The following is a 25,996-nucleotide window of genomic DNA, read 5'->3' as shown; positions in this document are numbered from 1 at the left end:
AGCAAGGAAGTGCCTAGAGAATAATGCTATAGAGTTGGCTTGAAAGGTCTTCACTGGTCAATTCTGGGACAGTTTGAGCATCAGAAAGAAAAATGATGATAACATTGCAAAATATGGAAAAAATTTAAATTCATGCGTTCATAGTGCTGTAAAAGAGAAAGTCAGATGCGAGAAAATGATCATTGGTGGATCCAGGTGAAGGGCATATGAACGTACTATTCTTTCAGCTCTCCGTGAATATAAAATTTTTCAAAATAAAAAGTTGGAGGAAGGAAGAAAGAATCAGCTCCTTTCTGAAGCCTGGAATACTCTGAGCTTACTAAACCAATCTTCCTTAGGCAAGAGGATGTGAAGAAAGTCCTCTCCTGGGCTCACTGACCTCAGGCCCTTCTCCTATGAACTTGGTTAATATAATCTGTCAATTGTTATGACTGAATCAATCACCTAACGGGTTTTAAGACTGTCATACTGATTATTAAGAATATTGTCAAGGACAGTGAGCAAATAAAGGTGCTATAGCATCTGCTCAATACTGAATGCTCTATAATTCAAAAATAAAATATTCTGATCCTTTGTGGCATTTGCCCGTCTCTTCTCCTTCCAAGGTTCTATATGGCACTCAGGAAAAAATGCCAGGGCTCCACAGATCTTACTCAGCAGGAAGCCCTCCTTCTGAATTAAACAACCTGAAAGGATCACTTGGGTGCCATCTACTGGGTAAATGCTTGCATTGCTCCAGCCAGGAACAGGGCACCAAGCGTTCAGCTCCTTCTTTATACAGGCAGGCAGCATAGTGCCCAGCAGTAGGCAAGCGCTCAGCAAACAGAGAAATGAATTACTTCCTCCTTTGAATTCCCTTCACATTTATTTTATGCCAGTATGAGGTGCAGGTGATAAGAACCTAGTCTTCTCACAGTCAAGCCCTGTTTCCATAAGTTGGATTGTAAACTCATTGAGGGCTCATTGTTCTCCCTGGTGACCGACCCATAAGAAATGCTTCATAAATGCTTATGACTGTGATCAAACAACACACAATGTGCGAAAAGAGGCTTTCAGAACAAGCATAATGAAATTGAACAAGCATAACCGAACCAACACAGAATGAGATAGGAATCTGGCCATTATTCTGTTTGTTTCATAGCGCTGACCACATTCCAATTTTTTTTTTTTTTTTGGTCTCTCCTCTCTATATTGCAAGATCCAAAATTACAGGGACCATATCTGTCTTGCCATTGTATGTCCAGGACCTAGGAGCATCTATTTAAGAAATATTTTTAGGGGGCACCTGGGTGGCTCAGTCAGTTGAGTGTCTGACTTCGGCTCAGGTCATGATCTCATGGTTCGTAGGTCTGAGCCCTGCGTCAGGCTCTGTGCTGAATGCTTGCTCAGAGCCTGGGGCCTGCTTTGGATTCTGTGTCTCCTCTCTCTGCCCCTCCCCTGCTCACGCTCTGTCTCGCTCTTTCAAAAATAAATAAATGTAATAAAAAAAATTTTTTTAAAGAAATATTTTGGGGGGTGCCTGGGTGGCTCAGTCAGTTGAGCATCCAACTTCGACTCAGCTTATGATCTCGGGTTTTGTGAGTTCAAGCCCTGCGTTGGGCTCTGGGCTGACAGCTCAGAGCCTGGAGCCTGCTTCCGATTCCGTGTCTCCCTCTCTCTCTGTCCCTTCTCTGCTCTGCTCTGCTCACGCTCTCTCTTTCTCTCTCTCAAAAATAAATAAACATTAAAAAGAAATCTTTTTTGAATGGATGGGTAGATTAACGAATGATGCTCTCCGCTCTCTTTCCTAGGGTTCATGACCAGTTGCCCTGTTATCTGCTATCCTCAAGAAACCCTTGATCCTACACATGGGCACTCTCACTATCCAACCAGTCAGATTCCATATACAGCCAACTTTTATACTGAGGCTAAAGCCAAGACTCGACCAATAGGTGTTATTTGGAAAGGCTCACACACAGGATTTCTTTGGGCAACTGCTCTCCTTCTGTCTTGTTACTACTTGCTTTAGCACTCTCCTGTATCCGGATATTCTTCTCTTTCCCTGTCCTGTCCCTAAACAACTCACTTATTTATACGGAGGGACTGGAGAACCATTTAGGAAATAATTGTACCCCCTCCTCCTTGGGATGGTATACACTTCCCTACTTGACTGATCGGGGGCTTGGCCGTGTGGCTTTTTTGGGGAAGTTAGTGGATGTGATGGGAGCAGAGGCCTTAAATGTGCCTGTGTGTTTGGCGCGGCCTCTAGTGTTTTTGCAACCCACCCTGAGCAGAGTACGTCCCAAGTAGCTGCTGCTCCTTTGGGGCTGAGCCCTGAAGCCGGAGCGCAACCCAGGCCAACCCCGCTGAAATCAGTTGAACCTCAGCCATCCCACAGACGCATGACAAAGGAAAATAAACATTTGTGCTTTTGAGATGGTTTGTTACACACACACACACACACACACACACACACACACACACACACACAAATGACTACTATACATGAACACCTTATCACCACTACTCCTGGAAGCTTCCACTTGGAAATTCTGCTCTATGATCACAGTACCCCTCCCTCCTACACGTTCCACTACTCTAATGCCACTGCACCTGCTTTTCCACCTCACTGACACCTCTGGTCACTGCCCTTTTTCCAGCCTCTTTCCGGTTTCATGTGGTCCCCAATCTGGACCATCATGTCTTAGCCAACGCGTGGACCCGCCAGATGACTGGTTTTATTCCCCTCTGCTGCCCTGCTGCCCGAGCACTGCCCAACCGTGTGGACTGTACCACCTACACAGGGGATCCAGCTACAGCGGGGTCCTTAGTCTGCTTGGACAAGCTTTACTTTGCCACGAGCTGGTGCCTTTCCTTAGTCCTCCTGCCGCTGTCCCAAACCTTCGGTCCTGCCCAGTCACAGACTCACGTGCACTCTGCTGTCGGCAGGATTTCACTTCCCACTTCTCAGCGGAAACAGAGCTGTCCGATGGGGCCTTGCCAGCAGAGGTAGGATGGCACTGTGCTTAAGGATGAGGGGTCTAGGGGCACTTGGGGGGCTCAGTTGGTTAAGTGTCCAACTCTTGATTTCAGCTCAGGTCATGATCTCACGGTTTGAGAGATCGAGCCCGGCATCAGGCTGTAAGCTGACAGTGCAGAGCCTGCTTGGGATTATCTCTCTCTCTGTCTCTGTCTCTCTCTCTGTCCCTCCCCCACTCGTGCTCAATCTCTCTCTCTCTCTTTCTCTCTCTAAAATAAATAAACTTAAAAAAGAAAAGAAAGAAAAAGGGGCCTAGGGGCACCTGCGTGGCTCAGTCAGTTAAGCATCCGACTTTGGGTCAGGTCATGATCTCTTAGTTCAAGGGTTCAAGCCCCACAACGGGCTCTGTGCTGACAGCTCAGAGCCTGGAGCCTGCTTCAGATCCTGTGTCTCCCTCCCTCTGCCCCTCTCCTACTCACGCTCTGTCTCTTTCTCTCTCTCAAAAATAAATAAACATTAAAAAAATTAAAATAAAAAAAAAGAACAAGGGGTCTAGAATCACACAGACCTAGGCACCTTCCTGTTTTACCCACAGGTGAACAAAGGCATAGCTCAACCATTACCTCCCCTGTCCCTGACTCCCTGGGATTAATTGTTCTTTTATCTATGTTCTCAGAGCACTTAGCCATACCTAGTTCACAGATTTTTCTTGGCTTCCCATTGCTCTTACGATAACATCTAAACTCTTGGGGCACCTGGGCGACTCAGTCAGTTGAGCATCCAACTCTTGATTCACCTCAGGTCATGATTCCAAGATGGTGGGATTAAGTACCATGTCAAGCTCCACACTGAGTGTGGAGCCTGCTTAAGATTCTCTCTCTCTCCCTCTGCTCCTTTCCCCCACTTGGGTGTACTGTCTAAAATAAAATCAAGTTAAAGGGGTGCCTGGGTGGCTCAGTCAGTTGAGCGACCCACTTCAGCTCAGGCCATGATCTCACAGCTCGTGAGCTCGAGCCCCGTGTCAGGCTCTGTGCTGATGGCTCGGGGCCTGGAGCCTGCTTCAGATTCTGTGTCTCCCTCTCTCTCTGCCCCTAACCCACTTGCATCCTGTCTCTGCCTCTCTCACAAATAAATACACATTAAAAAAGTTTTTAAATAAAATAAACAAAATGAAATAAAATTAAAAATAAAAATAAAATAAAATAATAAAATAAAATAAAATAAAATAAAATAAAATAAAATAAAATATAAAAACATCTAAACTCTTTACCTACTTTCCCTGCCTCTAAGGTCGTATGTGAGCCGACTCTGGCAGATGGCTCCACCCCATCTCATACCACTTCTCTGTTCACTCACAAAGAGAAAGAGCAACTTCCCATATCCAAAGGGGAGAAAACCCCACAGTTATCTCATTACCCCAAAGGTCAATGTGAAATCTAACCATGTACATTATATCTCTTCTTTCTTGAACTTTTATTGAGGGCGCCTGGGTGGCTCAGTCGGTTGAGTGTCCAACTCCGGCTTAGGTCATGATCTCACGGTTTGTGAGTTCGAGCCCCGAGTCGGGCTCTGTCCTGACAGCTCAGAGCCTGGAACCTGCTTCAGATTCTGTGTCTCCCTCTCTCTTTGCCCCTCCCCTGCTCATGCTCTCTCTCTCTCTCTCTCTCAAAATAAATTAAAAAAACATTTAAAAATAAATACATAAAATAAATTTATCTGTATTCTGGATAATTTAACATCCAGGTTCATCCGAAAATCCTAATACACCAATTCTTCTCCAGATAGAGCGGAGTCCCTCAGCTGCAGACCACACAGCAAATCCTTTGCCTTAGACTCTCGAAACTCATGGCATTTTGCTGCAGGTGGGGTCAGGCAAAAAAATCAACAATACTCTATACTCATCTCTGCAAACTGGGACTATCATTCATAAGAGTAAATTCGCTCGGACTGTCAACTCATCCTGTTTCTGACTCAAATAGGGAGCATGTCGGGGCGCCCGGGTGGCTCAGTCGGTTGGGCGTCCGACTTCAGTTCAGGTCACGATCTTGCAGTTTGTGAGTTGAGCCCCTGACAGCTCAGAGCCTGGAGCCTGCTTCAGATTCTGTGTCTCCCTCTCTCTCTGCCCCTCCCCCACTCACACTCTGGTTCCCTCTCTCTCAAAAATAAACATCTAAAAACAAAACACAAATAGGGAGCATGTAACAGAGGCTTAACAAGATAACAGTCTGTGGCTCCAGACTCTCAGAGGGACAGTCACTGTCAGGGCACTGCGGAGGGGAGTTTTAAACTGAGAGGTTAGATTTCCACTCCGTTTTCAAGGGCTTATTGAAACTCAGAGGGGAACCCTAATAAAGATTAAGTAATTCTTAGAGACGAAGTCAAACCCAGAAAGAATCCCTTTCCTGGGAGAAGCGGCATGCCGACAATTTGATGTGGGTGCCAGGAATTTAACTCAGGATTCAAGAAATTCACCAATAGAACTTGATATTTAAAATGCACTGCAGAACTCAGCATGGTTGAAGCCTCATTCACCGGTTGCTGACCACGGCTAACACACAACTGCTTCTGTGTTAACAGAAACAAGGCGTGCTGGGTGCAGAATGTCTTGGCTTCATTTAGGAGAAAGGAGAAGATTTAAGAGCAGATATAAACCCCTGGTCGCCAATTCTAAACAGATGTCCACCATCCACACCCAGCAGATGGAAACATGCCTTTGTTTTTTTTTGTTATAGTCTTACCTAGAAAGCCCTCTGGCCGCAGCTTTCCAGAAGTCAGATTCCAACAAGACAAACCTTAGTGTGTTGCAAGCTGCCACGTGAACACAGCATGCACAGGGAGGGGGCCGCGTCGGGGTCTACTCACGCATGCAGTCTCCTCCGTACCAGCCCGCCCGGCACTCTGCGCAGTAGATGCCCTTCACGTAGAAGTCGTCCAGCGTGCCCCCCCACGAGCCGTTCCGGCAGGCCTTGCAGTTTTCAAAGATGGTACAGCCTGGAAAATTCCCCAGCAGAAGGATGTTAGATTAGGCACTTATGGGTTCTGGGGCGCCTGGGTGGCTCAGGTCACGATCTCACAGTTCGTGAGTTCGAGCCCCGCGTCGGGCTCTGCGCCAACAGCTCAGAGCCTGGAGTCCGTTTCAGATTCTGTGCCTCCCTCTCTCTCTGCCCCTCCCCCGCTTGCACTCTGTCTCCCTCTCTCTCTCTCAAAAATGAATAAATGTTTAAAAAATTTAAAAAAAAAAAAGCACTTACGGGTTCTAATGGACAGCATGAGAGACACACCGTACCTTCTCAGGGCCCCATCTCAGATGAAGGCCTCCGGGCCTAGAAAGGTGCCTGAGCCCTTGGGAAAAGATACTTATTCCTAGGAAAATGCCAGAGTCACCAGAATCCACAGCGAGGAGTCCAAGGGGGGGGGTGGTCTGAACCATCTTCCGAGTTAGTGGCTGACGTTTTGAAGTAACATAAACCTACTTCTAGTAAAAGCTAGAATCTATCAACGTAGCATATTTATTTCTCTTTCTAAAAGTATTATGTCCATATTGTGGAATATTTAGAAAATTCAGACAGGCAAAGAGAATTAAATTAAAGACACCTAACGGTCCATCACCCAGGAACAACGATTGGTAACACACCCTCTCTGTGTATATACAAAAACACATTTTCTTAAAATTAAGCTTGTGTCATAGACTGTACATTCTGTTTTTGTAACTTACTTTTTCAGTTAATAATAGATAGTATCTTCCTGTTCTGTTAAATAGTCTTCTATACCATATACTTCCATAACCCAAGTATGCCAGGGAAACAACCTTAACGCCTAATAAGGGGCTCACCCCAGAACGTGTCGCACTGCCCCCACCAGCAGGCCACAGCAGAAGGTTGAGCAGTTCCCAGTTAAGGGTCATTTTTAAAACACAGTCTCCTGAGGGGAGGGGGGCAGTGATGAAAGATAGAGATAATTCGATCCCACTTATCAAAATGGAGAGCTAAGTTCTCCGGCTGTGTTTCCCTGAGCAAACTGCTGAAGCTCTCCGTGCCCTCACGTTATCATCTGTAAAACAGGGGGTAAAAACTGTACCTGCCCCTAAGGGTTATTTTAAAAATTAAATGAACACATACATATAAAGGACTCGGCACATAGTACCTACCCCCCAAATATGAACTATAATTCTTACTCTGCACTCATACCTGCACGTGGCTTCTCCTACCCCTGCACATAACCTGCTCAATGTTTAACTGCTTGTCTGTTTGCCTACGACAGGCTGACGTCAGGAACTGCATCTTGTTCAACAATATATTCCCAGCACTTAATGTGATAGCTGGAACATAGCAGGTGTTCAATAAGTACTATTTGAATGAATGAATAAGTGGACGCGATGGACGGATGGACGGAGGGATGGGTGGGTGGATGGAGAGATGAACTGCTAATCCAGGTTTCTCAACCATTTGAGACGACCAGCGTTTCCTTGAGCTGATAACACACCTCTGTGATCTGGGCCGAAACTGGGTTTTCATCCACCCGTAGTGTGCACTTGCAGTCCTCTCTTTGCACACCACCCTGATGCGGCTTCCCTGTCCTACTGCTTCCTCCCACCAGAGAAGAAGAGCTGCTGATATGATTCATCAAATCCCAGTGGGTCATGTGGCCCACAACCGGGTCCCAGGGGAGTCACCGTGCTTTCCAAAGGCCATCTTCACCCATGTGGCACTTTCCCCGAATTGGTTCCCTATCCACTCTGCCACTGAGGAGGCAAACGGACTCTGAGTCTGCCCCTAACTACCCCGCCAACTCTCTCTCTGGGCACAGTAACTTCAAGGCCTTTGGGTGCAAGCCACAAAAAACAGCCAGGTGATCAAGATGAGCAAGGCTATGACGCAAAGACACTAAGTAGCTCACAGCATTGCCAGAAAAGCCAGAGGACTGAGTTCAGAGCTACCTAGCCTCAAGCCACACGAAAATACACGGCACACTCGATCCAGGGAGGGCCCGAGTGCTGCGGGACACCGTGGGACATCACTACTGACATCCCCACACCATGTGCCTGGGTGTGGACCTGCCTGTAACCACTGCCACCAGAGGAGATGGTTGTCTACCATAATGAGGAAAAGAATAGAGATTCTAAAACTGTGCTGCGATCCCATCTCTCACCTTTGAGACTGGCAAAAATCCACAACGATTTGTGTCGCAAGGCTTTGGGAAAACAGCACCCTCATACCCGGCTGCTGAGAATGCCAAGTGCACGGGGGACGATACAAAGGCCGGCAACATGACATAGGCACCTCTCTTTGACTCAGCAACCTCTCTTCCAGGAACCTACCCCAAAGAACACTGCAAAATACTAAGTGATGTATGTCTAAGGCTCTTCGCTGTAGTATTATTTATAATAGCAAAAGGCTGGAAACAACCCAAATACTCGTAAACTATAGGAGTCCACACAATGAAGTTACATGCAACCGTAAAAAGAAATGGAAAAAAAAATGGCTTTATCCATCCGGTCAGTGAGTGACCTCCAGCATATATTGTTAAGAGGAAAACAAAAAGCAAGGTAGTTAGCAGTGTTTATCATAGGCTGTCTTTTGTGCCAGGGGAAAGATATATAAATGTATATACGAATGTGTATATTGTTGTCAAATACAGAACACAGATGGAAACAAAAAACCTGCCTATATATCAAGTACGTGGTGTAACACCACAGACGAAAGAACGACTATATTTAGGGGGATGTAGCCTAAGGTCAATAAAAACCGTAATAATCAGTGGCCTTGTTAGTATTAATGGTGTTACCGCAAAAAAAAAAATAGTGTTATTGCTATTTTGTACAATGATATGATGCTATAAGATAAAGCAATAAATGATTAGGTAAATACCATTAGGAAACAGTGTCTTCACCATGACAGAAAAGACACGCAAATATAAAATTAGCAAAGTTAATTAAACCACCTCGGAATATTACATTTGAACTTGACTACCAGCATAAACTCCTTTTTTCTCTGTTTAAAAATACGTATTTCCTAGCCCCATCCACTTTAAATAAATAAATGATAGCCTTGTACAGCAAGGACAGTCCAGGAACAAGGAACATGTTTGGAGCCCAGATTATGGCATCAGCCCAGAATTCCTTGGAGGAATGGCTGATTCCAGATCTGGGGCAGAAAATACACAAGAAGAGCCTGAAATCAAGTAAGATCTCAAACACTAGAGTGGTCATGTCGAAGAACACAGATGGACACGGAGGGGGGCCCCCCAGTGTCCTGAGATAGGGGGATGTATGCATGAAAATGAATCATGACTGAAATGGATTAAACCACATGAGTAAAAGCACCTAAATTCATAATTTCACACTGACACACACCATGCACACGGTTCTTTGATCACCAGTAGGAACTGCTAGGGCATCAACTCACTATTCTGAACATGAGAAAAAGAAAACAAGCCTTTATGTAACCTGCCCTTTCAGGAACAACCAGCTGGTCACCGCTTAGGTCCAAAGATCATTCCTAGCATTCCTCAAGGGGGCGACACCGGGTGCCTCTTGTGTGACGTAACAGGAAGAGGTTGGTACGGCTGAGACAGGTGTTGACTGCCGTCTGTACAATGTAGCAGGAAGCACAAAGCACCACTTATGAAGTTCTCTTACTTATCATAAAATCAAAGCCCCGCCCTCACCCCAACAGTGACCATCAGGCTTTTGGAAATACTGAAAATCGTTCAAAGACTGATACCACTACCAAGGATCCCGGGTTGAGAGACCCTGGTTTCGTTCCCAAAATTTCCTTAGAAAATCTGAAAGCATTACTCAAGTATTTCCCTCCAAACCACACTAACCATCAGAAAATTGGGGCAGTTGGTTTCTTTTCTAGATCAAATGGACAAAGGCTATACCGAAGTCACTCGAATTTCCAAACTCAGCATTGCTCTCTTCTAAGAAGGAAGACAGTTTAGAAATATCACTTGTTTACTTGAGCCCCATTTTCTTTCCACTTCTATAGCTTCCCACAAAAGAAACTTCCTGGTAGTTACGTGCGTCATTCTGGGTGTTTGTCAAAGAGGGGGGAAAAGCAGAAACGAGAGAAATTCCCCAAACGCACTTTTGACATCCTTTCAGTCTTCAGCCCGAGGAAAGCATGTTGGAAACTCTCTACATCTTCCTTTTGATCTGGCCTACGAGGGAAAAGGTAAGATGCCCCTGGGAAAAGCCAGACGCGCCAGGGAGCAGACAGGAAAGCGCCTAGAAATTGTTCGGTGGCTTGCTAATCACATTGGAAACATCTTCAGTCTGAGGCTCAGGGTGTTCACGGGCCTCTGGGCAGACAGGCACTGCAGTGAAAAACGACAATCACTGTCCCCTCAGTAGTGGGGATACGGTGGCTCGGAAGAAAGCAAAGAAAAGTACACGGTGGCCTGGGAAGGTCCCGTCTCACCTTCAGATGCTCTTATATTACTGGGACCCCCTCCTAAATGTCCAGCTCAGAGCCAGAGCATCATCCTTGACTTCTGCTTTTCCCTTCCCTTCCCCATCCAGCCAATCCCAAACTGTTGTCAATTCCACTCCCTTGCATTGCTCTGAAATCTGCCACCTCTCTCCATCTGCAAGGCTTCAGCATTCATTAAGGTCTCCGTTACACATCCCCCCCCCCACCCCCCGCCTCCTGGCCTGCCCTTCCTCTAATCCTTCTCCATACCTCAGCCAAAGAGAAAATCGTGTTTCACGTCTTTACTCAAAGATCTCCAATGTTGCTAAAATTTCTTCAGGATATAGCCTAAAGTCAAAGCACAACGTGCAAAGCCTATGGGGGTTGGACCCTCAGATAGCTCTCTTAGAATCTTTTCTCTTTGTCTGTTTATCACTCTTCATGTTTCTCACCTCTCTCTCTCTCTCTCTCTCTCTCTCACACCACACACACACACACACACACACACACACACACACACAGCTTCCTTTGGCCAGACCAGGAACATGCAATTCCCAAACCCCATGCTTTCTCTTGCCACAGGGACTTAGCACATGCTCTCGGCTATGGCTTGAGCTCTCTACCACACCCCCTCCACCCCATTCAGTTTGCCGCTTCCACCTTCGGCACACCTATCACCTCCTCCAGTAAGCTCCACCGCCACCCTCCGTCGCCATCCCCGCTCCCATGGCACCTGGTGCTTCTCTATCACAGCACCCCCCACGCTGTGTGCTGTAGCTGCCTGTTTACTCGTCCATCGCCCCCGCCAGGCTACAAGCTCTGGGAATGCAGGGAATATGTCTTTTTTTAAAAAAACATCATCGTATTCCCAGTATCTGCTATGGTCCATAGGAGCTGCTGAGTCTTTCATTAAATGACCGAAAAAGTGGATGAATTCACAGCTTTCCCATGTTAACGGTGAAGAGGGTTCTAATTCCTCCACTTCCCTGGCCTGAAGTTAGAACAGGGCAGAATCATGCCACTTTTCACGTCGTGGCATCACAGCCTCCTGGTATCTGTCGGCCAGGATGTTAAGCCTCTTCCCATTCACGACCTCAGGAAAGCCGAAGGCAGCCTGAGGTCTCGCATTCCATGCTCACCTGGGTGAATGAGGCAGGAGTCGCACTCATTCTCCTCGTTCCTGCAGCAAGGGATGGTGTAGCCCACTACCTCCTTCTTTCCAGGGCAGACGCATTCGATCTGATCGTATTCACAGCACTCCCGACACATGATATTCCACTCGGCTCCCGGGCAGGCCTCATTAATGACCGTGTACTCTGAAATGGAAACCGGCAGCTGAGCACAGGGGTTCTGGTAGGAAGGGGTAAGACCCATGAGGGCTCTACTGGGACGATGCAACCTTGCCCTATAAAGGCATCATCCAAAAATAAATAAATAAATAAATAAATAAATAAATAAATAAAATAAAATAAATAAATAAATAAAGGCATCATCCTGGGGCGCCTGGGTGGCTCGGTCGGTTGAGCGTCCGACTTCGGCTCAGGTCACGATCTCACGATCCGGGAGTTCGAGCCCCGCGTCGGGCTCTGGGCTGATGGCTCAGAGCCTGGAGCCTGTTTCCGATTCTGTGTCTCCCTCTCTCTCTGCCCCTCCCCCGTTCATGCTCGGTCTCTCTCTGTCTCAAAAATAAATAAATGTTAAAAAAAATTAAAAAAAATAAATAAATAAAATAAATGCATCATCCTGCCTGAACAATAGAGAAGGCCGTGGGGATTCTTCCTAGGCCAGTGTCTCCAAAGTGGGGTGGCCTGACCTGAAGGGTGTTCAAAACCATCCACCGGGGCACAGATGAAATTGTGTTAGAAGTATTATTCATTTTTATTTCTTGAAAAAAAAAAAAGCTAAGAACTGATGTTTTATCAATATATAATCTGTGCGAATACACAAAAATAATATAAACAAGTATACATTTCTTGAGTGTCTATGCTCATTTCTATTTTTGCTGGGGTGCATCCGGCTACTGCTTACAGCTACATAGGTTGTACACTGCACAACTCCAGGAGGAACCACTCAACTGAACACCTGTATAGCATAGCCCAGACATTTGGGCCATCAAAAAAGTTTGGAGACTACTCTCTAGACGAGGCCATTCAAGTTTAAGGCTAATTGCCAAGCAGAGACCATGTCATTTCCTCCAAACTTGGCTCCTCGATTTTGCAGCATGCCATTTTTATCGTATCTTCAAAGCTAACACCAACAAAAAAGACAAAAAGTATCTTAATTAGTATGTCTGGGAGAATTTCAATGTTTTACCAGGGTGAACTCATTGGCAAAACTTCATTCAGTCCCCAAATACAACTGAGCGTTCTTTCCCATGAGAGAGAGAGAGAGAGAGAGAGAGAGAGAAGTATTTCTGGGTAGAACTTCTGTCTTTCTTTCTTTTTTAAAACATACCTTAAGTAAATGAAAAAGAAAAACCATCTGGTAAAATCTATAAGAGGACTCAGTTGGAGGCTGCCCAGAGGAACCCAGCCTAAAAAACAGACTGAGTTTTGATTGGCTCTTTTTTCTCATCCACTCTCAGTTTCTAAAAATTTTGCACAAAGACGATGACTGAAGAAGAAATAGGTCAGATATTTGAGGGAGAAAGCGAATCTGGCTTCTCTGTGAAGTCGTCCCTGAAAACCCTGGGCAAGGATCCCCCAACATGCTTTGCAGGCCCACATAAACCAACACTAGGATCTGTGGTGGCTTCTGACCTCTCGAATTTCACAGTTTAGTTTTCTGTTTTCCCCTCCTAAATTTGGAAGCCTGACGCTGAGTTGATCATCCTTAACCTGCCAGGTAGAACCATCTAGAGAAACTATCACCATCTCCTGTCAGCCTCAGGTCATAAGAACATTCTAGCATCATAGCAAGGAACCACTTGCATAATAAGAGATGGTTCCTGACATGGAATAAATTTAGCTTTTTGAAAAATTTTCTAATTTTCCCCCCACAAACTTTGGCCAGCCAGCAAAGGTCCTCACGATGGCATTTGGGAGTGATTGGTAGAGATTACTGTAATGTCACTCACTAGTGAGGTTTAGTTTCCCCCACTACTTTACGGGCCCCTCCAGGACAGACACTGGGATAGATACTCGGCTCCCCATGTTTCTGATGTTGGCTGGATGAAGTGAATGACTTCTAAAGTGTAGACAAGGGGCGCCTGGGTGCCTCAGTCAGTGAAGTGTCCGACTTCGGCTCAGGTCGTGATCTCACGGTTTGTGGGTTCAAGCCCCACGTCAGGCTCTGTGCTGACAGCTTGGTGCCTGAAGCCTGCTTCAGATTCTGTGTCTCCCCCTCTCTCTGCCCCTCCCCTGCTTGCTCGCTCTCTCTCAAAAATAAATAAACATTAAAAAAATAACTTAAATAAAAGAAAATGCAGATGAGAACATAATGGTTAAAAATGAGAAAGAGCAGGAGAAAACACAAAGGTAAATCTCCATCGTATTTGGCAACGAGTCCTTAAATACGACCCTTAAACATGAACAACAGAGAAAAAACAGATAGATGGGGCTTTATCACAATTAATAAATTTTGTGCAACAAAGGACATGTCAAGAAAGTAAAAAGACAGCCTACAAAATGGGGGAAAAGATTTGCAAATGAAAGATTTGATAAGGGCTTCGTATCAAAAATACATAAAGAACTCCTACGACGCCACCTCAGAAAGACAAACAGGCAAGTAGCATGAAGACGTATTTCTCCAAAGAAGATAAACAAATGGCCAATAAGCTCATAAGAAGATGGTTGACATCACAAGTCACTGAGGAAATGCAAAATAAAACCATGAAGAGATACCAGCTCACAGTACCAGGTGGCTACAAAAAAGAAAAATAATAAGAGGTGGCAAAGATGTGGAGGGACTGGAACCCTCGTGTGCTGCTGGTGGGAAGGTAAGGTGGGTGCAGTGGAAACCAGGGTGGCGGTTCCTTCAAAGGCAAACATCGAAATATCGCTGAGGCCCAGCGATTCTACTCCCACCTATCTTCCCAAAAAATCAAAAACAGAGACCCAAAACAGATGCGTGTAGGCCAATGTTCATTGCAGCATTATTCCTCGGAGTCAAAAGGGGGAAACAACCCAAGTGTCCATCAGGAGATCAGTGAGTAAATGAAATGTGGTGCAGGATACAATGGTACTCGGACCGTGGAATATTACTCAGCCATGAAAAGGCATGCAGCACGGCTGCGACCTGCAGGTGCCCAGTATGGACAAGATATGGAGAAAAATAAACAAATTAACCTGCACTTGCCTTTGAAAACCTTCCTGGCTGGTGTGAGGGAGACAAGAAAGGAGGGTTGTTGTGTGGGACGACTTCCACTATCACTAACCGATGTTGACTACAGTACAGTATTAATAAACTCTTGTCATACGCCGTATTTAATGTAGCTGGCAATAAGGCAGCAGAGGAACGGGTCTCTATCTGCAGGCAGCCGGACCTAGAAAGAGGCAAAGCATTCCTGAGCTTACTCTTGTATGGAAAAGCAAAGGACTGTCCACGGGTGCTTCGAAGTGACAAAAAATACACCAGTACCGGCTGTGGGCACCTTCCAATGTTCTGAAAAATCCATGATTTCTGCCAAACACCACGGCCTGAGACCGAGCATCCAAGCACGGGAGATGATCGCCCACCATCCCACAGCGAGAGAAGAAACAGAAGAGCCATTGGCTCAGCTGTGATCATGTGACATTCGGCATCACATACTACTCATATTGCAAGACACGGCTCGTTTCTCAAGCTAAAATTTATTAGAAATGCTTGCTTGTTTTGCACAACACTCACAGTCTAAGGTTTTACTATATAGCATACCAGTTCCTTACTTAAAATGTTCATGTTGGCTCCCACTGCGTTTGGAACAAAGCCCAAATGCTCCGTCATGGCCCACAGGCCTTTGAGAACCCACCACTCCCTACCCCTCCAAACGTTTTCTTGGCCATGGTCTCCCACCTTCTAGAAGTTTCTCAAAACCACCAAGCTCTTGTCCACCTCCGGGCCTTCACATTTGCTTTTCCCACTGCCTCTGTTTCACCCTTTTAGGCCTTATGATAAATGACACCTGCTCAGAGAGGTTCTCACTGACTTCTCCCCCGGAAGTGCACAGCTCCCCCCCCCCCCCATGATAATCTCTACTAAGTGTTCCCTTGTCTAGCCCTTACCACAACTTATACTCATTTTCTGCATTTCCATTTACTTGCCTATTGTCTGCATCCCTTACATGACCATAAGCTGGTAGGAGCCACATCTAACTTGTTCACGGCTGCTAGGGAAGGGTCTGGCACACAAAAGGCGCTCAATAAATGCTTATTGAATGAATCCGCCTTAACGCCCGAGCTACCTCTCTTCAATAGTCCAGTATTTCCATCCAGTAGGTCCAGCTTGGAGCTACAAGCCAGGGGAGCTGGCTTCATCCCATAATTTGCTATTGGAACTAAGGCACTTTCCATCTGCAGAGAAGTGCCTGGGACAGTGGGTCCAGGCTGCCTGCCTTGGGTCCAGCCCCCACCTTGTCCAGCCGTGCCACAATCTGAACCCTGGGAACAGCAAATATGCCTGTGGGGTGTGGCTTGTGTCTTAGCCCTCCCTCTGTTCACCTTAGGGTAAGCCCTACATCCTTCAGGCTTTTCTAAGAATTTATAAGCACGAGTAACTCCTGGGAGGGCAATGGCAGGATAAAAGTAATTTGCAACTTTTACAAGCCTTTAAACTTAAGAAGGCCAAGTGAGGTCGGCTCTACTCCAACAGAGAGTGACGTCCATTTCCCCCTAAGCAGCAGGCAACACCTCTGGCCCAGCCATGGAATATTCTGGCCTCCTTTTTACCCAGAAATTAATTCCCTAAAATGCCTTCATTGACATTTCTTTTAACTTCAATGAGCAAGTCCACCTCTGCCCTCCCAAGCCCATCATATTAACTTCATAGGTAACGTCCCAGGCGCCGTATCATCTTAACCAAAGGGAATGATCCCGGGAAGCTATTCTGTCTGCCAGGTACGCCAACTTGCTCCTTTTCGAGGATTCTGTGGGTGGCAAACAGAATAATGGCCCTCCCAAAGATGTCCACATCCTAACCCCCCAAAACTATGAAAATGTTGCCTTACAAGGCAAAAGGGATTTTGTAGACATAACTAATTTAAGGATCTTGAGATGGGAAGAGTATGCTGGATTGTCCAGGTGGACCCAGCGTCATTGCAAGGACCCTCGTAAGAGGGAGGCAGGATGCTCAGAAAGATGTGACAACAGAAGCAGAGGCTGGACTGACGTGCTCTGAAGATGGAGGAAGGGACAACGAGCCAAGGAACACAGGCAGCTTCTGGAAGCTGGACAAGGCACGGGAACAGACCCTCCCCTGGAGCCTCCTGAAGGAATGCAGGCAGGCCAACACCTCGATTGTAGCCTCAGGAAACTCGTTTCAAACTCCTGACCGCCAGAACTGGAAGAAATAAAGGTGTGTCGTTCTAAGTTACTAGTAAGTCTGTGGTAATTTGTTACCGCGGTAACATACTAACAGAACTAACATGCTGCGTCTTCTCAGAAAAAATAAATCAATAAAGGTTTAACCACCCCGTCCCTCAGTTTCCCCACTGAACACAGTGCCAAGAATACGGGTGAACTGACAAATTCATTCTTTCATTGCACAAGTATTTACCAAGTGTCTGCTTGTGTCCTGTAGGAGGCTGGGTGCTGGGATATGATGGAGAGAAAAACAGACACCCTTCCAGCCTTACAGAAGTCACTGTTTTGTAGAAGAGGAGACTAAGGGCAAATGACCTCACAGACACATGATCACTAACTGTGGTAAGGAAACTTCAGGATGCTCTGAGAACAAATGGATGGTCATGAAGGGACATTAGTACCAAATCTATGGGAATCACAGGGTTGCTGGGGGGGGGGGGCGGCGGGGGGAGGACGTTAAATACAACCACAGGTAGAGGGGCACCTGGCTGGATCAGCCAGTGAAACATGTGACTCTTGATCTTGGGGTTGTGAGTTCGAGCCCCCACCTGGGGTATAGCAATTACTCAATAAATACATACATACATACATACATACATACATACATACATACATAAGTAAATAAATCTTAAAAAACAAAACAAAACCAAAAACTCAGAAATCCGTGTAAGTGCCAGAGGAGGCAATGGTTTTAATGGTTTTGTGACTCGACCTGTTCCCTCTGGTCTGGCAAATCCATCACCCTTCTTTCTCTCCAGCTTTAACAGAGACGAGAAGGTGCCCTCAAAATATATGTGTAAGAAATAAATAGATAAGTGAAATATTCTGTAAGAAATAATTAAAGTTGACCAGCTGAAGAGATTTTAAAACGAGGTAAGCAGACAAAAGCAATCTCCTGGACTTTTCCTCCCTCCATTTCTTAGAATTACATTTGCAGAAAAGGCATATTGGTCATTTGGCTTTTGCTGTATAGATTTCAGGGAATTTCAATATGGTGCTAGAGGCCAGTTCCAGAAAGTAGGATTGAGAGAAACCTCTCCAATAGCAGAAGTTACTGGATGTACGTGTGAATACTAAAGCATGTCAGCATGTGTTTACCTAAAGTGCTTTTATATTGTTCATGCAATTTAATCTTCAACGTGACCCAGGGAAGTAGGTTTTTCTTTTAAGTTAAAATGATGTAGCCTCACTTCTTCACTTTACCAGAGAGGAAAAGGAGGAAAAGAGCTAGGTAGGAGAAGAAGTAAAGAGAAATGCCAAAGCTTTTCTGGGCAATTAATTCTGGGAGGACAGGAGGCCTAGGGAGGGGATGAAAAACCCACTGCTCAGGGGGCAACGGGCCAGGACCGCCCCCAGCATGAGCAGCTACGGAAGGTGAGCAAATTTTACTCTGCCGTCCACATTTAAGAACAAAACCTTATATAAGCTGCAAATGCGCCTTATCCCGTCAGCACCTCCCAGGAAGGAAGCACAAATAAAGCACAAAGAACTCGCCTGGGATAAACCAAGGCACTGAGAACACACGTCCATGACGAAATCAAGCTCCGAGAGTTCTGCGTGCCACTCACACTTGTTCACGCCGAGCTCTTCCACTGGGTAAAATATTTACGGTTCTCTTTTTTTTTTTTTTATGAAACACTACACATTTTAATATCAAAGATTCCTTATGAAAGCTTCAACAATAAAATCATAACGGAATGAAAAATATTGAGGAATATCTTTAATATTGTTGCTGTCTGGATAAACAGCAAGCTTCAAGTTGTCTTATTCCCACGGACATATATATACACATACAGATACTGATATGTGTGTACACATAGTCTTCTGGAAACTGGTAACATATATAACGTTTCCGGTTAGAAACCACTGTTTCTTTTTCTTTACTTCAATTAGCAATAATCGCGCCTCGGATAAACCTCATTGGCTACGATACTGCCACTGCGCAAAGCTTTTTCTTTACTTCAATCATGGATGTCTTCTCTTGACACTTAAGAGTCTCCAAAAGTGGTTTTAAATTGCTGCATAATTATCTCATGTGTGCAGGTGCCCTCTCCCCTCTTTTTTAATTTTTTCATCAAAATTAAAGGGGCAGATGGGGCGCCTGAGTGGCTCAGTCAGTTAAGTGTCCGACTTCGGCTCAGGTCATGATCTCGCGGTTCATGAGTTCGAGCCCCACATCAGGCTCTGTGCTGACAGCTCAGAGCCTGGAGCCTGCTTCGGATTCTGTGTCTTCCTCTCTCTGCCCCTCCCCTCCTCACACTCTGTCTCTCTTTGTCTTTCAAAAAATGAATAAACATTAAAAAAAAATTTTTTTTTAATTAAAGGGGCAGAGAGAGAGCAGGACAGGGAATCCAAAGAAGGCGACAGGCTAACAGCAGCAAGACCCATGTGGGGCTCGAACTCACAAACTGTGAGATCATGACCTGAGCCAAAACCAAGAGTCTGACACTTAACCGACTGAGCCCCCCAGGTACCCCAGAATCTTAAGCAGGCTCCATGCTCTGTGTGGAGCCTGACATGAGGCCCAATCCCATGACCCTGGGATCATGACCTGAGCTGAAATCAAGAGTTGGATGCTCAACTGACTGAGCCACCCAGGTGCCCCTGCTCCCCTCTGTTTTAAATCAGGGCAAATAAAAGCAAGAGAGTTGCAAAGTACTTTGCTATCATAAGCTCTGTCCTCACAGCTGCCATGTTTAGAGGCATAAGCCATCCTAGCAGCTCCTATCCAGAGTAGAGAGTCCATTGTTTTGGTCCAGCTTTGGTTCTTCCAGAACTCACTGTGGAAAATGGAAGGCACTCAAGCTCTCAGTCCTGCTCTATCAGTGGGAATACCAAGGCAATGAGGACAATGCTGACCAGCTGGCCCAAGTTCAGCTTTCATATACATGGAGGTCGAATGAATGAATCAATGAAAGAAAGCTGGCTGATGTCATTGTCACCATCGTTATTTTGCAGGGTCCCTCGGCAGCCTGACAGTCTGCTTGAAGGCTGTCCAGCTCTGATCTCTCCCTCCTGCTGACAAGATGGAGAGCCCATAATCCCTCAAACAGCAGGTGCTAACCTCCACAGGATGGCGGGGGACTGTGTCCCCATAGCCTTCAAGTACTGTGTTCTCAACACGACATTTTAAGGAAATAACTTGAAACTGATGGCCGTTAAGGTCCATCTGAAAAAACCCAGAGGATTCTCCATGAAAACAAGGGTCAGCCTGTTCCTTGCAAGATGGAAACATCAGTTGTCAGATGAAAGGCCCTGGTGGAGACCACCCCAGAAGGTGGCAAAGAAAGGCACTTTTGTCAGGTGCTCACTCCTCCTTGATGTTAGAGCCCTCCTTTCTGTCCCCCGAAACCTCCAGGTCCTCCCGTGTAACCACATGTAACTAAAATTTCTACTGAGCCTTTACCGTCCTGCATTCCGTAAACCTTCTGAGACCAGAAGGGGGAAAAAAGACACATAACTCGGGGGTGCCTGGGGGGCTCAGTCAGTTAAGCGTCTGACTGTGGCTCAGATCATGATCTCATGTCTCGTGGGTTCAGGCCCCACGTCGGGCTCTGTGCTGACAGCTCAGAACCTGGAGCCTGCTTCAGATTCTGTGTTTCCCTCGCTCTCTGCCCCTCCCCCACTCGTGCTCTGTCTCTCTCTTTCAAAAAATAAATAAACTTTAAAAAATGCGGTCTGCATTCCCCATGCTGAGGTCCGGGCAGCACACGCCTTTCCTGACTCCCCAGGGTCAGACCTCCTGCTTGCGGGATCGGGATCCATGACAGGCAAACCCCAGGCAGGCAGGATGGTGAGTCAGGGGACAGGCGATGCTTACGCAATGCTGACTGGGCCCTCGGGGACTCCTTGTCTCTTCCTAAGCCTTTGAGAACCAACCTGTCAGCCAGAGACCCTCGGTCCCAGCCTGGCTGGGTTCCCCAACTCGGTGACCTCTGGCTGCCCCTTTTTACAGCTCCTCTTGTTAATGAGATAATGACAGCTGTGCAGTCAAGGTTTTCGTCACCACCTCTGGGTATCAGGAGTGAGAAAACTTCTCAGGGATTCTGTAGAAATCTGGTTTTTAGGCATGCACACAATGGGGAGGGACGGGGAGGTAAAAGTCAGTGTGTCACGAGCTGTCCCTACTCACCCCTTATTAAGCACACTGTTCTCCGCTGTGGTTCTTCATTCCCTCCTCTGCACCCTGGGCCCCGATACCCGCAGGGCATGCCCACATCAGCTCGCAGAATCCTCAGAGCCACCCCTCAAAGTAAGTATTATTTTCTTCGCTTGACAGATGAGGAAACTGAGGAACAGACAGGGTAAATAAACTGCCCCGGGCGGCACAGTTTTCAGGTGAAAGAAGGAAGATCAGAACCCACCTCTTTCTAGAGCCGGAGCCTAGAAACAGATTCCTTCCAACACACTAGCTTCATTCTAGAGAGTTCACTCCCCTGACTTTGCAGATTAAAAATTCGGCAGTGACGAAATGGACACGTTTGGGAAACAGACCACCCAAATTTTAATCCTGAAATCTGTCCCTCTTTTACGCTGCTGGACAATCGCAGACAAGACACCTTCCCCCAAAGCTTCAAGCGGAGAGGTGTAGGCCGATGGTGTTGTCGACGTCATTGCGGTGGAAGAAGGCGATGAGCAGAAAGGGCTTTGAAAGAAAAAGTACAGATTTGTCAAGACATTACCAATATTCTCTGCAGGATAAAGAGCCATCACGTCTTTGGCTAAGACACAGATGGTGAAGGGAGTGAAGGGGGTGAGTAATAATGTCTTCTCCTGAGGCCCACACATACATGGCATTTTTCAGCAGTAGGCTCATGTTTAAATCATGGCATTCTGAATTCCTCGCCTTGCTCCTAGATTTCTTGGTCTCTTTTTCCTAATACTCCCTCTTCAGACACCCATTTAAATAGGACATACCTCACCTCCTGCTGCTTCTCTTCTAGAAATAGAAAGTCGACATCCATAGCCAAAGGGAACAAAACCTAAACTCTGGCATTTGGAAGGGCCCCCAGTTGCCATTATCTTCAACAACTGTGGTGCTGGAAATCCTTGAAGGACAGCTGCTTCTGGGTTACTTTCATTGTTGGAAAACGAGCGAGCTGACTGGGTCTTATTTTCTCAGTAGAATTGGCTACTACAAAAAAAAATTTAATAATGCATCTAAAAGCACTTGGCAATCGAATTCAGCAAATTATTACATCAACCGAAACATCAGAATGGCCAAGTTAAAAACAATAAAACTTAAGCTCTACCCTAAAAATCCAATCTGGATTTCCCTGGATCCAAGAATTCTACCAACCACCCCACCTGCCCCCAATCTTCCACACTTTCAAACCCTTCTTTCTGAATCGGAGCACGTCAAGGCTACACAGGAGTCTTGGTCGGCCACATCTCCCTCCTTGCCAATAGCTTCCAGGGTTAGTGTTACTGTCTTCAGATCCAGGGTCACTGATGCCCGGCAGAAGCCAGATTTTCCTCCTGCCAGAGCCAGCTGGCCAACAGCACTGGTCGAATGTGGAGGGAAGTTGAGTGAGGATGATGCGTTTATGATGGTATGTCCTGTTCACGGAACCCTAAGCTGGCAGCAGCTTCAGGCAGGCTAGCCTTCATTATAGCTACCTCCCCCAGCTCTGGGGGCTAGAACAAGAGAAGGGGAACTTCTTTTTGCCTGAGGCTTCCTGCCTGGCTCCACCTTCGAATCGCAACAGGGGGCCGGGAGCATCTCCTGTTTGGGACACCAACACTATGGATCCAGAATCACCTGCTCCGAAAAACACTGACCTCTCAGCCCCTGCAAGAAACTACCGTTCGCCCTGGTGCAAACACAGAGAAACTAAGGCACTGTGTGGAAGGGCATTTCCTCTAAGGTTGTAAGGTGGATGCATGATAAAACCAAGGGAAGGTAGCAAGGCTCAAAGAGAGAAACTTACGGTGAATCTTTAGGGGATTTTTTTTCTGACAGAGCCACAGGGAAAGAGGATAGGACTGTGGACTGAGGCAAAGAGGGCCTCAAGGAGACCTTGTAACTCCCACCCTACTACACACAGAGCCGCCAGTGTTTCCTCTCGATACCCTGTGAAATGTGTGCTGGTGGGAAGTACAGTAGAAGGGAGAGAAGGAGACGACTGTAACTTCCTGAGCACTCCTGTTTTGCGAGGCGTTTCACTAATCTACTTTAAGTAGATTCTCATTTAACACCTGCAATAAACCCATAATACACTACAATCCTCAGTCTACAGGTTGGAAGGTGGTAAGGCCACATGAAAAAGGTTAAGTAACTTGCCAGAGAAAAGCAGCCACGAACAACAGAGCCAGGACTCAAACCCTGCCCCATCCTTTAAACCATAATACTCTACACCCCGTGCATATACATATTCATACAAACACACATCCACATCTCTACTCTTCTGTGTACGTGTGTATTCAAACTTGGACACATCCATACCAAGATATCTATATCAAAGGTGAATTCCAGAATTATGGCAAGTAAAGGCTGGATCTTTGCTGAGGTCATGGATGACTTGAGTCTACTCTGGCAAGGTACCCCTTAAGGGAACAACAGGTCTTCTCCCTTACCCATTGCCACCGCAGTTATCCAATCTGAAACAAGTCAGGGCAGAGAGAAGGGGCAGGCAATGCTAGGGCCAAGAGAGAAGCGTTTTGCATGACAACAAGAACAATATTTAGCAAAGGCAGGAACAAAGAAGTTCCCAGAAGCAGCAAACAGCGGGTTGATGAGCAGCTCAAACTCACGTGCTGTCTCTTTGGAATACAGCCCCAGTGTAAACAGCTCAGACCACTTCAGGGTGTGTAAATCTCGGTCACAGTGACTGGGCTATTCCCGAGCTGGCAGGCACCAGGGTAAATAACAAGGGATTGGAGACAAGCCTCCGGGTGTGCAGGGTGGGGGAAGGAGGAGTGGAGAAGAGAGGGTAACTGGTGATGAACAGTCCTGGGACTCAGTGCCTCCAGGGATTCGAAGGATGCTCAAGTAGCATCCTTGTGAAGGGGAGACTTGGTGACAGTCAAGGATACAGTCTAGTTGGGGAGTCAAGCCACAGCTCCATCACTCCCCAGAACTGCTGCATCACCGTGGGCACCTGTTAATCAGATTCAGTTTGTCCAATGATCCCAGACCGACTGCATTACTGTAGGCAACCTGACTATGAGAAATGAGTTTCCTCAATGAACCATGCAGGTCAATGCTGGCAAGGATGTTTCTCAACATGAACGGGGCCAAATCCATGGCTCTTTCACTCTCTCAGGGAGTGGTAAGTGACTAGGACATCAGACTTCCTGCCCTGCCCTCAGCAGAAGGCTAATGAGAAGCCCCCGTTTTACAGACTTTCAAATTCCCTTCTTCCCTTATCCTCCGTAATGGTGAGGTATTCCTCAGCGTTGCGTTCCTTATGGGCAAGGGAGTAGTTTGCCAAACTATATTCTAAGGAGCAGTAACTCCACTGGTGGTATAAGGTATCGTGTGAAAAGACATTCTGTGCTTAACCTTATAAAATGCTAATCACTGCTTTCTTTATTGCAGGGCTTAGCAGTGTCTATAAATGCTTTGTGAACAGTTAATCTCCACATTCCCCAGACATTTTTCATCATAATGCCCTCGGTTTTGTTTGTTTATTTTTGCTGAATATCTTCCAGCATTAGAATGCCATGAAACCCACTTTGGAAAAATGTCAGACTGGACCAACAGCTCTTTCGATAGATTGTTCAAGTGCCTTAAGGAAAAGAACTCTGTCTTATTCATCATGACATCCCCAAGTACCTAGGATCGCGCCTGGCCCCGGGGTAGGTGCGTGATCAAGTTTGCTGAATAAATACCTGAATGTGGACACGTGAAGCACGTGTGATTCCCAGGGAAAGGTTAGTTCTGACAAAGAGTGAGGTTAGAAACGGCTCTTGCTGTCACTCGGGAGTCTCGATGGTGCAGTATGAGGAATCCATTGGGTCTATTACTGTGAATATTTTTGTTAACTGCAGTGTGTCTCATTTCTACAAAGACTAGGGATGCTTGCTTGTTCTGTTCCACCAGTGGGTTGGCCAGGGGAGCCGGGCTTGCACAGAAGGAAGGCTGAGCACCACACAGAAGCAGGCAGCCAACCACCCACTGGGAGGCAGAAAGCCAGACCAAGAAATCCTGCAACAAACATTCTTTACTGGCACCCAAACCCCCGCTTCTGCTCACAACCAGGTGAGCCAAGGGGATGTGGCAAAGTATGGGAGTAGAAGTGACCAGCTAGAAGCTGAACTCAGGCAATGTGTCCTGGGACATCTCAGGTGCTCTCCACTTTCAGTGCTGATCTGGAGGGAAGATCCCAGCATGAGGGCGATTCACTGATCACATGCAAAGGAATCCTATGAAGGAAGTGGAGAGGGGGCTCTGAAAAACACTGACCCTTCAGCTCCTCAGTCTTCAAATGATTCATTTGACTTGAAGCAAACTGGGTCAACATCCCCTCCATTTAGTGGTTTTCCATTCAACTGGCTGAAAAAACTTTTTTTAAACCAATCGTGGATTCAGCTTATGAGGACAACTGCCTTGTCTCCCCATGAGCTAACGTTGCCTGAATGCGTTCCTCACTCTGTTCTGGCGGCAGCCCCGGTTTTCCAATCACCAAACCCACTGACCAGACTTCTACTCACACGGAGACTCGCTGCCAAACCACTAACGCAGCCCTCTGAAACGGCCAGAACCTCAGGGAGGGTGGTGACACAGACACCCACACCGCAGGAATAAAGGCATTTCCCCAGCTCCAGAGGCAGAAGGGTGACAGAAATAGGTGTCTTCGTTTGCTGCCCAGACGATGGGGGCACTTCTCTTAACTGTTCCACGTTAGTGTCTGGTAGGCAGTAGATCCTTATTCATGGGTGAAATGAATTGGTTAAAGCCCATCTTAGTTTTACTGGAAGGGGTCTCCATCCCCTGCTATATCCATCAACTGCGTTATGCCAAAAAAGAAGGGGAAAAAATGCTTGCCTTTATTTATTCCAGGCCTGCTTCTCCCATTCCAAAGCGTTAAGGGTTTACACACTGATGATCTTGACAGAATAAACCCATAAAGGAGATAGGCTACATAGTATCAGGGCTGGACATGAAACACAGCTCATCCTTAACT

The 25,996-nt window shown here is 46.4% G+C and overlaps 1 protein-coding gene and 1 pseudogene across 3 annotated transcripts in view; both read right to left on the bottom strand.

The window, feature by feature from the left end:
- Positions 1–25,996, bottom strand: part of PAMR1 (peptidase domain containing associated with muscle regeneration 1) — a 158,764-nt gene that overhangs the window by 42,525 nt on the left and 90,243 nt on the right. For all 3 annotated transcript variants that reach the window (XM_060606361.2, XM_060606358.3, XM_060606359.2), the window contains 2 exons: positions 11,511–11,687; positions 5,822–5,950 (listed from right to left, as the gene is read on the bottom strand). In XM_060606361.2, coding sequence (XP_060462344.1) covers positions 5,822–5,950; positions 11,511–11,640 — 259 coding nt within the window. In that variant the 5' untranslated portion in view covers positions 11,641–11,687. The remainder of the gene's footprint in view (positions 1–5,821; positions 5,951–11,510; positions 11,688–25,996) is intronic.
- Positions 18,752–18,818, bottom strand: LOC145712480 (U4 spliceosomal RNA; annotated as a pseudogene).

This window comes from Panthera onca, chromosome D1, assembly GCF_046562875.1.
Source record: "Panthera onca isolate mPanOnc1 chromosome D1, mPanOnc1 haplotype 2, whole genome shotgun sequence".
Lineage (NCBI taxonomy): Eukaryota > Metazoa > Chordata > Mammalia > Carnivora > Felidae > Panthera > Panthera onca.
This window is presented reverse-complemented; position numbering and strand designations above follow the sequence as displayed.